Here is a 17,076-nt window from a genome sequence, read left to right as displayed (position 1 = left end):
TTGATCAGTTCTGGCTCTGTCTTAGTGCCAAGTGGCCTTTTGTTCCCCAATTATGACCAGAAAATAATCTAGAATAAGAAATTTCATATAATGTGGGGCAAACCCAGCCCCTGTGCTGCCTGTTGCATTTCAATCTGTGAAAAGATCACATGTCACTGAGCCCATAAATTAATATTTATGGCAAATATTCCATTGCATCCCCTTGTTTATCAAACTGTGCCCAAAGCAAAGCTTTACTGTCAACAGCAAAGTTCAGTCACCTCATTTCTCACAGCTGCTCTGGCCATATTTCAAACATCAACATTTTCAGTGACATCTATAGAAAGGGATGAAATGGGAGCTTTTATGAACTAATTATCTGACATCTGCTATTAATATTAACTAATTCTTCAAGGGTTGCACAGAGAAAGCCATCATCTCCTTATAACCATGTTTAAGTGATGGGAACTTAGCTCAATCCACTCTGCAATTAAATCAATGTGAAAAACATCAACAAAATTATTTCCACAAGTGTTCCAGAACAACAGAAGCACTTCATTTCCCTGGCATGATCACCCTCCTTCTGTATCAGACACAACAAACTGGCCTTTGTTATTTACTGTTACTTTATCTGCTCGGCCAAACAGATCTATGGGGTTTTTCAATATGGATTTAACACTGAAAGTTTTTCCCATAAATGAATAACCAGTCTTAAAGCTGCCCATGATGCCAGAATGTTCAGGCATTCACCTGGACATGAGAAGGCTCCAGGGAGAACTCAGAGCCCCTTCCAGAAGAGCTGGAGAGGGACTGGGGACAAGGGATGGAGGGACAGGACACAGGGAATGGCTTGCACTGCCAGAGGGCAGGGATGGATGGGACATTGAGAAGGAATTGTTCCCTGGCAGGGTGGGCAGGCCCTGGCACAGGGTGCCCAGAGCAGCTGTGGCTGCCCTGGATCTGTGGAAGAGGCCAAGGCCAGGCTGGACAGGGCTTGGAGCAGCCTGGGACAGTGGAAGGTGTCCCTGCCCATGGCAGGGGTGGAATGGGATGGGACTTAAAGTCCCTTCCAACCCAAACCATTCTGGGATTCTGTGATCCCAAAGATGGACATGAGGAGCCACAGAAATGATACCCTGAAGATGCCTCTGAAGAAGAGGGAGGGGGAAAAAACTCCTGCTACACCTTGTCCGTTGTCCTCAACATCATTTTCTCATTATCATCCCCTTGGAGGAATAATCCAATCCCATTTTGTCACATTACTTGCAAAACCTGTAAAGGTCACAGTAAAATACAGGCAAGGGAAGGGTGAGTTTAAATTACTTTCTCCCAGGATAGATCCATTTATATTCCATTTATCTCCCACCAGACTGGCTGGGCCATCCCGGGTTTCTTATCTCCATGTAATATCAGAGAGATTTTAATCAAACAGTTGAGTATCTAAAAGTCAACTTCCTTCCCAACTGTGTTTTAAGGAGAGCTGAACAAACTTTACCCTGGCTCCTGTAATTGTTGGAGGAGAATATCTGAAGGCAACATCCTTCTGCAAGACTTTAATGAGTCTCTGCAGTTTTAATTGGCAACTCGCTGCTGCCTTATTTTTCCCCACAAATTGTCCATGTTACCAAGCTCCTTGGAAAGTTCTGTCATTCCTGGGGCTACAGCAAGCAGTGCAGAGGATGCCATTAAAACAAAAACCAGCAGTTGAAAATTCAAACTCATCCAGGCTTGGCAAGGAAAAGCTGAGCTCCCGCCTTAATCCCTCTGCGCCGCGCTGGGTTTTGTACAATTAGTGCAGCTGGCAAGCACAGCAGCTTGAGGGACTCTTGTGCTGCCTTTGGAGGGCCAGCAAAAGGATTTACATAATTTAGAGTTTAATAACTTCAGCCTCTGCTTGGTTTTTGTTGGGTTTTTTATTTGTTTTTTTTTTTTTCCTAATAGTTCTCCTGAAAACACAAGCTGGTGTGGAGTGTAACTCCCCTGAAATCATCAGCCTCACACAGAGATGTTTCTAAGGGATGGTTTTATTTGAATTTTGCTCCCAAGAGAATCTATTTCGGGTGTTAAGACCACTTCTAAAATAAGCAGAACATCCTTAGAGGATGGAGAATCTGTTCCTTCCACAAAATCCACTCCTAAATCACCTGCAAAAATCTGCTCCACACCTGATTCTTTAAGAGGAATGAGCACTTGTGCACAATATTAACAGCAGATTAATTTCCTTTCCTCCCGCATTTTTTTCTTATCAAAATGAAGAATCAATGTTTTAAACACAGCCTAGATTCAGCTGGGGAGATTTGTCTTTTTTATATTTTTTTGCTGACCTCTCATAGACCATTTTTCCAACCGTGTCTCTAAAAACAGAGGATCAGAGACATCATTTTAGGTGTAGCCATAAAAAGTGGCGTTTTCCTCATTCTGAACCTAATTATTTGTTGGAATCAGGGAGAAAAGTCTGTGGTTCTGCTTTGAATTGCAAGCAGCATTCAGGTTTGGATGCAGGCACTTGAGAACTCTGAATAATCAATACAGAGAGTGAGAAATTAGGTTCTGATTTGGATTTCACTGAGTGTGCAGTGGAAGGTGATCTGTGAGCATCAACAGTCAGAAAGCCTTGACAATTCCATACTTGAAGCAGACAAATCACTTTCTACCAGAAGAAGAAAAAGCAAACCAAATAAAAAAAAACCCAAACCCTCTAGTAATATCTGGAAATGTAAAGCAAACGCTGCAGAATAACCAACAAAAAACAGTTGTCAAAAATTGTATGTTTGTCTTAAAAGAAGGCCACTAATCAGGAGATGTGTCCCCGCCTTCTCCAGTGCTCCTCAACACCCAAGGGTTTGGGTTCTTCCCAGGCCCTGCTTGAACTCCAACCCCATCCTGCTTTTATTTAAGACTGCAATGATAGGGGAAAAAAATGTTAATAGTGCTCCTGGGGCAGATTTTTCAAAGCCCTGGATTGCCTTATTAAAGAGGTCGTTATGAGACAGGAGTCAGATCAGAATCATTAAATTTTAATGTCTCCTAAATTCTATTGCAAAGACAAAGCTCTTCCTCCAGTGATTTATACTTGAAGTTTGCTCCTGCAGAGTGAGCACAAGCTGAAGAGCCCATGTAGACCAACAGTCACTAATGACACTAAAATCTTTATTATTTACAAACCAAAGCCAGGGTACACATAAAACCCAGTTCCAGCTGGAGATGTCAACTCAGCTGACACCTCATCATGGCCCAGCTGTAACACTGTGAGTGTTATGTGAGCTCCACACCCACATAAATCCATCCTTCACTCAGCCTCTGCTGCAACTTCATTCTCAGAATGCAGCACTTAATGTCCTCATAATGAAGCACAGGAAGGCCCATCAAAACACACTCCTGACACTCTGGAGATGATGGAAAGCTCTCTCCTGAAAACTGGGAAGCCCTGAGAGTTTCTCCAAATGGGAGCTGGATGGTGCTCCCTGACACCTCTTCACCACCAGTGCTGACTGAGTGCCTGTTCTCACTACAATTACCAATTTTATTTCTCCCAGAATAAACCTTGGAATGATCCAAGTTATGCCCAGGCTTAATGGAGTATTTACCACCACCTTTCTAGGTGTTTACCACATTTATTGCTCGTTTCCCAAAGGAACAAGCAGATGTTTGAAGCTGTGTAGGATCAGCTAAGTCAATACCATGCCCTGAGAGGATGTGAGCACCTCCACACCCTCAGCTCAGTGAGGCTGAGCTGCAGCAGCTCCCCAAGCTCATTACAGCCCCAACTGCACTGATTTGTGCACTAACAAGAGAGAAAACTCATCCAAATCCCCTGCTGGCCTTGGGAAAGGGATTAAAACCCAGCAGAACTCTAATTACACAGTGCTGCGGGGAAAGGAACAAGGGACACGGACTCCTTTTCCTCGAGGCAAGGATTCTCTGAGTAGTGACCTTACTCCTGCCCCAGTTTAACCAGGGCTAAGGGATTTGGGACAACTGAATGCCACCTGTCAGTTAGGAGGTTTGCTCAGGAGGGGAGCCTGAGGGTGTGGAAAAGGCAGTAGGAGGAAAAAATACAGGAAAACCTGCAGTGGGAGTGCCTTGCCCAAGCAGGTGGGAATGGCCACAGGAACAGAGTGGTTCTGTGGGATTCCTCTCAGGTGCACTCTAGCTCTGCATTCCTAAGGGGAACTAAACAGCCATCCTCTCACTGCCCTTTCTGGGATGTGGCCTCTCTCTCTTTTCTTTCCAACCTTCCCCAGCTGTATTTATCACACAAATCTGCTGAGTTTTTCACCCTCACCTGAGGTCCCCAGCACTTGTGAAAAGGTAAGGCTTGCACAGGTGAGAACAGAGAACATCAGTCATGTCCTTCAGCCCTACAGAGAACAGCACATCCTGCAGAAAATAATCCACTTATCTGTTCCTGCTTTCACATTCCTGCCCATTTGTTCTTTTCCTTTCTCTTTTTTTTTTTGAAGCACAATTAGGTATTTGGAAAAGGCTTTCTTCAGAGCAGGGACTTGCACAGCTCATTATTCTGGCACAAGAATGCCACTGGTTGGTATTATTCAAGTTTGTACCTCTTGTTTGGATTATTCTGTACCATCTGTGCTCTTCTGACTCCTCCCTCACAGCACTTTAAAACCACACAACTATTTATTATCTCACTCTCTGCTTTAGACACCACCATCAACTCTTGTCCTCAAGATCAAGGAGAACTGTGATATCCTACACCTGCATCTGAATATAAACAAAAACCCATTTAAGTCATACATAGCAACATGATTTATTTCCTCTGCTTAATTGTGCAAGCCAAGCTTTTGCCCAGAACATTCATAAAAGAACACAGGTGACAGGAGAGGTGCTGAGGAGTTTAGAGCAGAGGGTCAAGTGCCATGCAGATTTTTTTTTCCTGATTTATTACAGTCAGCTGAGTGGGAAAACAATAACTTGTCTTGAACAAAAACTAAGCTTGGCTTACTGAGTTACCTTTAAAGACTTAGGTCAGAAAGGTTCTTCTAAGCAGTAAGAAAATAATTATTATGAGATTCAGCAGGAATTGCAAGGAAAACTGTGGTGTAAGCTTCAGGCTCCTCTGCATGAGGCAGGACCAACCTGAGTGACTGAATAATGCATTTCCTCTGCATCTCCTTCATAGAGAGTGTCTAAATTCCATACCAAAATCCATGCCCTAAAGAGTTGAATTCACTGGGAAAGTGAAATACCTAAAAGATGACACAGCTTCCAAGCAAAGAGATAAAAAAAAAACATCTAAAATGCTCTTACTTTTGACAGTAGCTGTCCGGGTGCAGTTGTAGAGGATAGCTAACTCCCCAAAAACTTTGCCAGGTCCCATGGTGCAGAGCTTCACTCCCTCTTTTGTCACTTCAACCTTCCCATCTGTGAGAAAAAGAAGAAAGATCATTTTAAATGGGCAATTAAATAATTTCAGACATTTTAAAAGGAAGGCAAATGGGGGTTTTTTAGAGTTAGCATTTAAAATGTATTTGGTTGCAGGCCAGTTTGGACAGGGCTTGGAGCAACCTGGGATAGTGGAAGGTGTCCCTGGCCATAGCAGGGGACGGAACAGGATAGGATTTAAAGTTCCTTTCAACCCAAGGAATTCCATACTGTGAACCAAAAAAAAAAAAAAAAAAAAAAAAAAACCCACCACCAGAGCCCTCCAACTTCAAAAGCAGCTAAATGTATTACAAAGAAGAGCATATTTATTCAGAAAAACGTTAAAACCAACTGTTGCATGCAGAAGCTTTTAACACTTGAGGGTTTTTTAGTAGAGCCTTGTCACAGTTGAGACAGCCATAAAACACAGAGCATCACCAAATAATTTCAGAAAGCTTCACCCCACACACAGTAACACCTCACCAGGTCAGAAGGCTTCAGGGATCTGCTCACACACAGTAACACCACTCCACTCCAGAAGGCTGCAAGCATCTGCCCCGCCTGCCCTTCAGCCCAGCCTTTTATCCCCTCACGCTGATGCAGCGCACCTGTGTGCCCTCTGCTCTGTGTGATTGGTCAGTGCCCTGGGCACCCCACGGCTCATTAATTGCAATATCAGTCACCTGTCCTGCACAGCTGCAGCCCATTAGAATTCACAGAGTCACTGGGTTGGGTTGGAAGAGACCTCCAAGATCATCGAGTCCAACCCAGCCCCAACAGCTCAACTAAACCCTGGCACCCAGTGCCACATCCAGTCTGTTTTAAACACATCCAGGGATGGTGACTCCACCACCTTGCTGGGCAGCCATTCCAGAACTTTATCACCCTTTCTGTAAAAATTTTTTCCTAAAATCCAACCTGTATTTCCCTTGGCACAGCTTGAGACTGTGGGATGAGGCTTGGGACACTGGAGATGAGGCTTGGCCGCAGCCCCACTCCCAATTACCACAAAATCTGTGCCTACAGAGCATCTGTACAGTCAGGACATACAGTACACCAAATTCATTGTGAACTTTGTTTCACCTCTTAGACTTTCAGGCAAAATTCCCCCTATCTTTTGTGTTCAAAAAAGAAAAGATTTAGGTCTTTTCCCACATGAAAGCAGCAGTGTAATTTTGCTCATTTTCCCTGAGAAACTAATCCCTGAGAACACTCATTCATGAGTAACAGAACTATCATAGAAAAGAAAATTACTCTGACCCGTGGCTATTATTTAATTCCCATCTCTCCACCCCTTGCCTTTCTGAATATCTCATTTTATGAGGGCAAATCTGCTTTATCAGCTTACCTGCACCATGCTGGGAAGGGATGTGTGAAGAAGGGTTAAAATCCCAGACTGGATGGAAAGAAAGGAGCTCACGACCAACCTAGGAGGTTGGAAGTGACACATCTTTTTAATATTGGAGGGTTTAAAAAGCAAGATTTGAAAAACAAGAGCCAGGAGAAGAGAAGGAAGAGGGGATGTGGGGGGGGGGGGCACAGAGTTATTCCCACCTAAAAAAAGGGTGGGGAAAAAGAGCAAAGGTTGCAAATCTTAGCATCCACTAAAAAACCTCCCCTGGCACCCCAAACTGGGAAACAGCTTCAGGGATCACAGAATACAGTCAGAGAACTGAAACACAGGCTCATTTGGGTTAGAAAAGATGATTATTTATCAAGCTGAAAGTGGCCATTTGGTAAATATTATTATGATCTAATGTTACCTGGGCTGTGGGAGTGTAAAATGGCAAAAGTGCTTTTTGTGATAGAGAAGCAGAGTTAGGAGGGATTAAAATATCTTCATTGCAAGTTAATTTTTATTATTATTTTTATAAATGTTTGATTTATTTTCTCATATTATGTATCAATCTAACAAGAAGAACCTAAATAGATGTTTATCTCAAGAATGAGCAATATCAGCCTTTAGTGGGGCCTCCCACGCTTCAGAGATTCCTAAATAATTTTGAAGAATGTAATTTTTTGTTTAATAGAACTGAGTTTCAGCAGCTTTTTCTGCAAAAAGCTCGCTGGATAAAGCTCTAAAACAAAAACCTGCAAAGGAAATTACTTTACCTGACTTTTGGCTCATGGGTTCCAAAGAAAAATGGGCAATTCTGAGCACTAATGCACAGATGGGATCACATTATTCCCAAGTGTTGGGAAGCACAAGAAACACGTTGCTGATGAAATTAAAATACTTGTTTTAAAAGTAAAGAGAAGATCTCCCAGCACGATATTGAAGGTATTGGCAAGATTAGATAAAACAATGCTCTGTGGTTTGGTAATTAATGTGCTCTTTAATTACAATTTATTATCCTGGAGAAAGCCTCCCATTCCCCTGCTGTGTAACTAGGCAATCTGGAACGTTAAACACTTCACCATAAGATACCCAGATGTGAGCAAAATTCACCTCTTATGGAATTAAAAGGTCAAAGAACTGCTGTAGAATTTTTCCCATTTCCTTTCCCTACCTGGCAGCCTATACAGTGCAGGTTTCCATGGAGCAAACAAATTGTTCTGCTGTATCAAGCAGATAAAGGAACCAAATGGAATAAAACACAATATTGATCAATTAATGGAGATACATCTGCAGCTTGCCTTGGCATCTCCATCAGACAAACACTAAATAATGCAAGAGATGCTTCTCTCCAGGCAGGAGAATCAGAAAATGCTGCATTTCAGTCCAAATATTGAGCATTATTGAATTCAACATTATATTTAATTTACAGCTTGAGCTGATTTTGGGGAGAGTTAGTTGGCATAAAAACAATGCATTTTTCTGTCAGCTGTAAGAAGCTATTCCATAACGACAGGCAATGTGTATGATTTTCCAAACAGCATAAAATAAAAATCTCAGTGACTTTAGTTCCCCAGTTCCAAGGGCTCCAGCCATTCCTTTTCCAGGATGAGCAGGAGAAGGTGACCAGAGTTAAGGGTCAATAAAAGAGATCGATGCCTCCACAAGCCACCAGCCTCCTCCCAACAGAAATAGCTCTGAAAATCCCTTTAACTACAAAGAACTCAAAATATTTTGGGTTCTGCAGACCCCCAAGTCTCAGTTCTTTGGTTCTTTATCCTTGGACACCTCCTGGGATGGGGCAGCCACAGCTGCTCTGGGCAACCTGTGCCAGGGCCTCACCTCACCCTCTTGCTTTGCAAGATTTCTGGGAGGTTCACTAAAACGTCATGAAATTAAGCTTTTCTTATGAAAAACCAGTCCTAGGAGTTAGAGATGAACGACACTGGGGGATATTCCATGAAATCCAAGAGGGAACAGCTTCCCTTGCTGCCCTGGTCCCCAGCACACATCCTTAGGCCTCTCAGCCAGAGCCTGGCTTTCCCAAATTAAACCCTGCGTGCTAATTACATTGTAGTCGCCAATTAAATTGTGGAGCAATTAAACTTTTAATTGCTAAGTGACTGCCTGACTTCAGAGCCGGTCCGATGAAGATGTGCTAACGCTGGTGTTTGTTTGGGAACACAAACCGATAATGGTCCCCATTATTAATGAATTATTCACGGGGTTGTGCCCCGGGCACTGGGAATCCTCCCCTCGGTGCCTGTGGAGTGTTACACTTCACCACGAGGAATATTCCCAATATCAAAACTAAAGCCAGGATTTAGGGGATTTGTCGCAGCCCTTCTTAAAATAGTGGAAGGTGTCCCTGGCCGTGGCATGGGGTGGAACAGGATGAGCTTTAAGGTCTCTTCCAACCCAAATCATCCTGGGATTCCAGACTGTGAACAAAAAAATGAGGCTGACACTGAATAAAAGAGGCTTAAAATAGGCTGACACTGAATTACTCCTGGTGCACCTCCATCCCAGTTTCAGAAATCATGGAAATAATTCCTGGAAAATCATCTATACGGGGAGATCATAGAATGGTTTGAAAGGGACCTTTAAGCTCATCCAGTGCCACCCCTGCCATGGGCAGGGACACCTTCCAATATCCCCAGGTGATCCAAAACCTGGCCTTGGACACTTCCAGGGATGGGAACCTGTGCCAGGGTCTGTGCTCTGGTAAATTCCTGAATAACCTCCCAGAATGCCAAGTTAAACACGGATCATTTTAACCACAGAAGAGGGAAAATAGAGATGAATGAAGCACATAAGAACAAAGCAGGGTCAATTTTGTCCCCTACAACACCACCAGCAAAACACAGAGGTTTTGTTGGGGACATTGGGGGTTTTGTCACTCTGAGTCCACCCAATTAAACTTGAAATAACTGGCTTGGAATTAAACTTGAAATCTCTGGCTGAACTGCATCTATGTCCCTCAAATGAATGGAAGGATAAAGTAAATTGCACTCATGTGACTCTCTCAATCAGGAGGATCATTTTTCCCCCCCAATAATTAAATGGTCATTTTCTCTTTCCAGTCACAGAAGAAAACAGATTAAGTTGACCTGAGGAACTTGTCAGCCTGAGTGTAATTTATATAATAGACTAAATTTTAGCAATGCATTATCAGCTCTCCCTTTTTCTTACCAGCACGGGGAAAGGGCACTTGCTGCTTCAAGCCAAAACCTTCCATGACTCCCAAATCCAAACAAATCTGAATTTTAAAGATACAAGACTATCCAAGAGGGTATCTGAGAATCCCAAATGGATTTCTGTACAATAAGAGAGTTTCTCCTGTTGTCCAGTAAAGGCTTTAACAGCAGGAACGAGCCAGGGACATTCCCACCTTGTATTTCTCTATACCCAGGAGACACCTGGAAGGCCTAATTCCTTATTTTCAGTTGTCTCTACCAGCAGAGCCTTTGGAACACGGATAAGAGCAATGGATTTTACTATTATTCACATTCCTGGGCCCTCTTCAAGTACTGAACCCTCAGGAAATTTTAAAAAAGGCTGGTTCACCCATGAAGGCACTAATTATTCATCACATTCCCATGCCAGGTTGAAAAATACAAACACTTCTAGTGAAAAATGAGGAATGTAAAAAAGCAGGGTTCAGCACAAGCTCATGCCTTCCTAAGATACAAATTTCAACCCACAACTCCAAAAATGCCAGGAGGGGTGGGAGGAGGATTCCCTCAATTCAGTGCAAGATTCATGAATGACTATTCAATATTTGATTTCATCTGTGCCTGTTTCACACTTGGACTGCAGCTTGGTTTGTTGGATGCTATTCAAGCTCTGCTCTGAAAACTGAGGAATGATTGTTTGCAGGAAGTTTTCTTTAAGAAATATCACTCTGGATCTGCAGATTTTCCTGAACAAGGCTGAATATATTTCAAAAATGCCACTTGAGACAAAGCACAAATTACCCTTACAGTGACAAGCCCTTGTGCATGTGGGAAATATAAGCCCTGACAGGTTTCTCCCTCACCCAAATTCAGGAAAGTTCTGACAGAATAACTACAATATCAGTGAGGAAAAAAATAAATAATGCATATATTGCCAAATTTCAAGTTGTTTTCCCGCTGCAAATTGTTGAGAGAGTGTTTTGAGTATGGAGAAAACAGCATTTTCCTCAGATGTCTCCATGGGAAAAGCCAAATAAATTCTGATAGCATTTCTCAGGTTTATTTGGTCTTAAACTGGCACCTGCAGCAGGAGTTTAAAGCTCAATCTTTTAGACTTGTGCAAATGAAGAGGAACTGAACACGGGGCAGCTGGGCAGCCTGGAGATCAATGACCCTGCAGAGCCTCATCCATATCCCAGTCCCAAAAACCCTCCAGTGAGCTTTACCCTTGCTGGATAAAACCCAAGAGGAAGGGAAATGGAGCCAGACCTGAATTCTGACTCTCAAACCTCCAGGTGTAACTGGTGACAAGCTCCAAGTCCCCTCAGCAAATGCATTTGGAGTTGAACAAACTGATTTCAGCTCCTCTCAAACCCTCAGGGGGAGGCATTCCCAGTGTGATGGAACTGGGGCAGTCACGGGACAGCCTGACAAAACCAGACCCTGGAAATCCTCTTTTTGGAGTGGGGATTTCCAATGTCAAAGTTTATTTAGGAGACCCCAACACCAGCACAAACCCAAAACCAGAAAGTATTTACCAAGCTGGCCCCACCTCCCTGGCAGGGACCTGCTCCCAAAAAATGACATCCTAAAACTGCTTTTTAACACTGGCTTTTAAGAAATCGTTTTGAAACTGAGCTTGAAGCCATGAATCAACGTGTACCATGTCTGCAGCCTGAAGCGGTGAGTTCAGTAACACCTCTTGGATTTAAATCAAGGCACACTCCAGAGAAAGGATTACTGGAGATAAGAGCACAGCTCCATCCCAGTTTCCACCCCGGCTGCAGGAGCGTTTTGAAAAGCAGGGAATGGGAAAGAAAGGAGGTGATTGCCGAAATCTGTAACAGCAGCCTGGGGGCAGAGAGGGGCTGGGAGAACTGAGAGCAGCTGAAAAAAAGGATAAAGGAACTTCCCCTGGGCTTTAAAGATAGGGACTAAAAGCCAGATGAGAGGAAGGCACGGAGCACTGAGAGCCAGTGTGGCAGCCTATGGAAATCCCAGAGTCACTGGGGTTGGAAAAAACCCTTCAGGATCTTCCAATCCAAGCTGCACCTGATGCACACCTCACCAAACTGCCAACACTCCCCTTGAAAGGAGAAGTGCAGAGACCCTAATGAATTATCCCCAAAAAACCACTCTGCCTGCACAGGGGTGGGCATTCCCAACTATCTCCTCCTGTGACCCACACATGAAAACTCTGCAGTCAAAGCAAAATAAATTACTTTTTCCAGGTTCCTCCTCTCTGGGAGAATAGAAAACCAGTTTGGATTTTTTCTTCTATTAAGATAATGATGATGATGACTATTTTTTGTTGCAGGTGTCTCATAGTTGAGATGGAGGCAATACAAAGCAACACACTCAATTTTCAGAAAGCTTCAAACTGTTTTTATTATAGCATGCACGCTTTTTATACATTCTTACAAAGCTCAAAACTTTACACTTTATTCATTGGTCACAAGGGACAAACAAAGTGTTTATTGGAATAGGCAGTTGCAAGGTTTCTCTTATTTATCCTTATTTCTTTCTTGGTTTCTATGTCAACGACCTTGGTAGGAAATTCTTTCGGGGTAAACATGGATCTTCTTATCAAACTTGTCTCTGGCTCACAGAAGTTGATGTAAAACCTCTTCCACACCGGTGGACTGAACCCATTGCCAAGGGGAAATGCACATCCTCAAAAACCATATAAAACATCAAAAACTATACACACAGACGTATATTTAGCCTGGTTTTCCAAGATCTTTCCAACCGTAATACAGATCCCTGCTCAGGGTTACGGAGAGGTGACCTCCAGAGCCCCAACACAACCTTGGTTCTTGTGGGACTCACAAATATTTTGTCTGATGTAAGATCTCCCTCAGCACCAAGGCACACACAGGGTTGTGCCACCCCAGAATGAGCATTGATCCCACACTCTGCCCCTCAGCTGGACAGCTCCAGAAAAATAAACAGCTCTGCCTGATTCATCCATCAGGAGTGTGAAAAAAAGGAGGGAAAGAGAAGTCTGGGATCCTTAGGGAAAGCAACAGAAGGCGTGGTTTGCTCACTTGGATTTTTGAAGAACTCAAGGAGTTAAGCTTGAACTTAACTCAAGAAGATCTGCAGAGAGTGGGAGATGCTGGCAGTTTACCATCACACACACTCCCTTATCCCAGTCCTTCTGAATCCCAGATGTGAGCAAAAAGTGACCAGACAGAAGGGATGAGATTCATATTTCCCCTGGATAAAATATTGAAGAGTTCAAAGACCCTTCAGGGCGCACCTGGCTAATTTGCCTCACTCTTACCAGGATAAATAACGAGTTTCAATCTCAAAAGCAAACAAACCCAAATGCAAACTGCTTTTACCCCAAGCATTCTGTGGAAGGACACAGCCTGCCCTGCTGAGCTGCAATGTTTGTCCCAAATTTTGGTTCAGCACCTCTTAACCTGGAATTACAGCTCCAATTCCAGGAGTGCAAACTGACCCTTTTTTGGTACTCAAAGCCTTTTGTGAGCAAAACCCTGATTTGTTTCATTTTCACAGGCCTTCTATGACATTTGGTTAAAATAATCCCCTTAAAAACACTGAGAGTTCCTAGCGGAATACTCTGAGAAAAAACATTTTGCTCACCTGCCCCAAACAGCTTTAGATCCTGCCATCAAAATTTATTTCCTAGTTGCAAACCTCTCTTGCTTTTCAGAGCTCTCATTTTCATTATCTGGCTTTTCAAAATAGTTTGGAAGCATTTCAGCACGAGAGAAAACAGCCTTAAGTTGCCCCAAGGAAGGTTTAAATTGGATTTTGGGAAATATTTCTTCACAGGAAGGGTGGTCAGGCATTGGAAGGGGCTGCTGGAAGAGGTGGAATCAGCATCCCTGGAAGTGTTGGAAAGCCATGTGGATGTGGCATTTGGGGACATGGATTGGAGGTGCCTTGGCAGTGCTGGGTTAATGGACTCAATCTTGGAGGGCTTTTCCAACCTTAATGATTCTATGTCAAAATGTTAACCAAAAAAACACCAACCAAAACCAAAAGTTGAAGCTATAAAGAAATAAAAGAGAGGAACTGAGGAGTCTGTTTAAATTTATCCTTCAATCAAACTGAAAATCAATTTTGATATGGGATTGATAAGTGATACTGGGACATGCAGTCTCTGCAGTCTCATATCAAAGATAACAGACCAAACCCAGAGGCTGAGATCCCTAAAAACAGCACAAATTAATTCCCTTCTTTCCCTTTTCATCCAGGATAATCTTGCACTTGAAAGGCAGCAATAAAAGAACGGATATATTTAAAAACCCTGAGACAGCCATTTCCTAGAGAAGCTGTAACTCACAGAAATAAAAAATTAATATTGATAAAAATTTACACACCCATAATATTTGACACTGTTCTGCAGGTGCATAATCCACACATCAATCTGCCTGCAACAAATCCCAGTGCCAAACACTGACAGCTCTGCAAGGAAATCCCACAAAAACTCCTTACCCCAGAGGGTTTGAGAGGAGCTGAAATCAGTTTGTTCAACTCCAAATGCATTTGCTGAAGGGACTTGCAGCTTGTCACCAGTTGCAGCTGGAGTTCTGAGAGTCAGAATTCAGGTCTGGCTCCATTTCCCTTCCTCTTGGGTTTTATCCAGCAAGGGTAAAGCTCACTGGAGGGTTTTTGGGACTGGGATATGGATGAGGATCTGCAGGGTCATTGATCTCCAGGCTGCCCAGCTGTCCCGTGTTCAGTTCCTCTTCATTTGCACAAGTCTAAAAGATTGAGCTTTAAACTCCTGCTGCAGGTGCCAGTTTAAGACCAAATAAGCCTGAGAAATGCTATCAGAATTTATTTGGCTTTTCCCATGGAGACATCTGAGGGAAAATGCTGTTTTCTCCATACTCAAAGCACACCACAATAATTGTGTGGGGTGGAGGGGCTTATTTAGCCCAATTTTAGCCAAATGCTCCGATGCCATAATGCTTTTTAAGGCCACTGCAGCCTTAGTGATGTTGCACGTGCTCACACCTCTTTCCTGTGGTAAATAACATGAGGTGATGGCTAAATCCACCTGAGGAACAGCTGGGGATAAGGATTTATTTGGTCCTTCCAGCCCACAGGGTTTGACCAAAGAGCCAAACGCTGCTCTGAGAGTCCACATTTCCCATTCCAGGTCTCATATTGTCACAGCACAGCTCCTCTGTCTCCTATTTTCCACATTTTCCTGGTAAATAAACACCTGGGCTGAGGCTGAAGGGGCTGGGCAGGCAGAGCTCTCACTGGAGTGACTCAGATGCAGCAGGAGAGGATCTTCACTAAATCAATATTTTCACCTGACACCTGCAATGAGCTTGGCTCTGAGTTACACAAAAGCAGCAGCACTTTGTTGCTTTCATCCCTCGTCCAGGCACGAGGGGTTTGGAATTGCTGGTCAATAAAACTTCGCAGGTTTCTGACAGCAAAGTGTTCCTGACAGAACAGGCGCTGCAGAATTTCACTCTGCTTTTCCTCCCCTGAAGGCAGGAAGGGAAGGATTTCTTCAGAAAACAAATCCTTTCCCATTTAACAAAAATAATTCCTCCCTGCTCAGATTCCCAACCACCTTCACAGCACAGTGAACAACTCTATTTAAGCTTCTCCACTGGGAAGGAAAGGTGCAGACAGGGCCCTCAGGAGCTGCTCCCCTTCCCTTTTTATCCTGCAGCCTCCCAGGGAGATGGATGCCTGTGATTTCCTTATTTCACCCCAATATTTAGTCCACTTTGCACCTAACTCTGATTTAAGACCTCCAAAGCATCCTATGGGAAAAGGAAGGACAGTTCAGAGCTGTTTTCTTCTAGGAAGAGATGGGAAAATAACACCAGCGGCTCAACCTGAATTTTATTAAAAAATGCCAAGTGGATCATAAAGCATCCAGAACAACCACAAAGAGAAGCGGGAATATGAGAAGTGTCAGCAGCAAACAAAGTGGGGATTCCCTGGAGACCCTCACATGCCTAGAGGGTTCAGTCTCCACCACAACATGGAAACAATGACACCTATGAAATAATGATTTCACTGCTTTAAAAGATTCTGCTCCTTTATTGTCCCAATTCCCTCTCTGTTTGTCTCACAAATGACTCTTCGTGGTTTCTCCCAGAGCTTTTCAAGGGCTGATTCCTTCCACAGAACTCCAAAATCCAGAGTTCACTAGGAAATGGGGAAAGGATGGGAGACAGGTTGGATTAAACAGAATTGTTCAGCCTTGCCTGTGCTAAAATATGGAGCTGAGTTTCCCTGGAAGCCATGTAGGGATAACCTTACTCCAGACAGCAGAGAAAGGGAATGGTGGAAGTGGTTAGGAAAACATTGGGAATCAGTAATTTGGAAAAAAAAATATCTGTGCTGTGAACTGTAGGAGGCTATTTGATTCAAAGAATAAAAACAGGAAGAAAGTGAGAGAAACCAAGTTAGTAAAATCAAGTCTTGATTCTGAGAGAGAGAGAAAAAAATGTATCATCCAAGGGCTGTTTGTTCTGATAGTCAAATGCCCTCAGCTGAGAATCAGGGTGGCAGCTCTGAGGCAAGAAACCAGGGCTTAAACCACAGTAAATCAGAGAATCCCAGGATGATTTGGGTGGAAGGGTCTCGGGATCTCTTCTGGTCAAGATGACCCTGTAAAGTCTCTTTTCCCCAATCCAGCTGTCCGGGAAGAAATCAGAAGTCTGTCTGAAATCAGAGGCTGTTGTTCTCAAGGCTGTTTATTATTTCTTATCTAAAACATTTTCTGTCTGGCCTGCCGAGGTCTGTTCTGCAGGTCAGTCTGAGGCACACTGCCCTCCCACGGGGCTGGTCTTTTATACTACAAACTACATATTTGATATTTACAGTTATGTTCCAATACCTATCACCTGTGTTAGACAGTGGCTTTCTACTCTAAACCAATCCCAAAGTGCCACCATCACCAAGAAGATGGAGGCTAGGAAGAAGAAGGAAGAAGGACAGGACAACACCCAAATTCCTCCATCTTGTCCCCCTAGATGCCCATAGTCAAATTCTTCAAAATTTCACCTTTCACCCTGTGACAACTACTGTTATGCTATCTAAACTTTTGTGACCTTTAATTCTTCATACAAAGGTGGTAATTTGTTCCATGGGTCGAACTCCAAGCCCCAGGGGTCTCTGGCTGCATGCCAGGGTCTCCGACCCCCCTGCCAGGACTTCAGAGTCCCCTGGCTGGGGCTTGGATCATCC

At 43.5% G+C, this 17,076-nt stretch overlaps 1 protein-coding gene across 12 annotated transcripts in view; it reads right to left on the bottom strand.

Annotated features, from left to right (window-relative positions):
- The window catches only part of PRKG1 (protein kinase cGMP-dependent 1), a 368,725-nt gene that overhangs the window by 190,689 nt on the left and 160,960 nt on the right, over positions 1-17,076 (bottom strand). For 11 of the 12 annotated variants that reach the window (XM_064429924.1, XM_064429923.1, XM_064429930.1 and 8 more), the window contains one exon: positions 5,251-5,364. In XM_064429924.1, the coding sequence (XP_064285994.1) occupies positions 5,251-5,364 (114 nt within the window). Of the gene's footprint in view, positions 1-5,250; positions 5,365-5,847; positions 5,916-17,076 lie in introns of those variants that run through there. The other variant, XM_064429932.1, reaches the window with a different exon arrangement.

Source organism: Passer domesticus, chromosome 8 (genome assembly GCF_036417665.1).
Source record: "Passer domesticus isolate bPasDom1 chromosome 8, bPasDom1.hap1, whole genome shotgun sequence".
Lineage (NCBI taxonomy): Eukaryota > Metazoa > Chordata > Aves > Passeriformes > Passeridae > Passer > Passer domesticus.
This window is presented reverse-complemented; position numbering and strand designations above follow the sequence as displayed.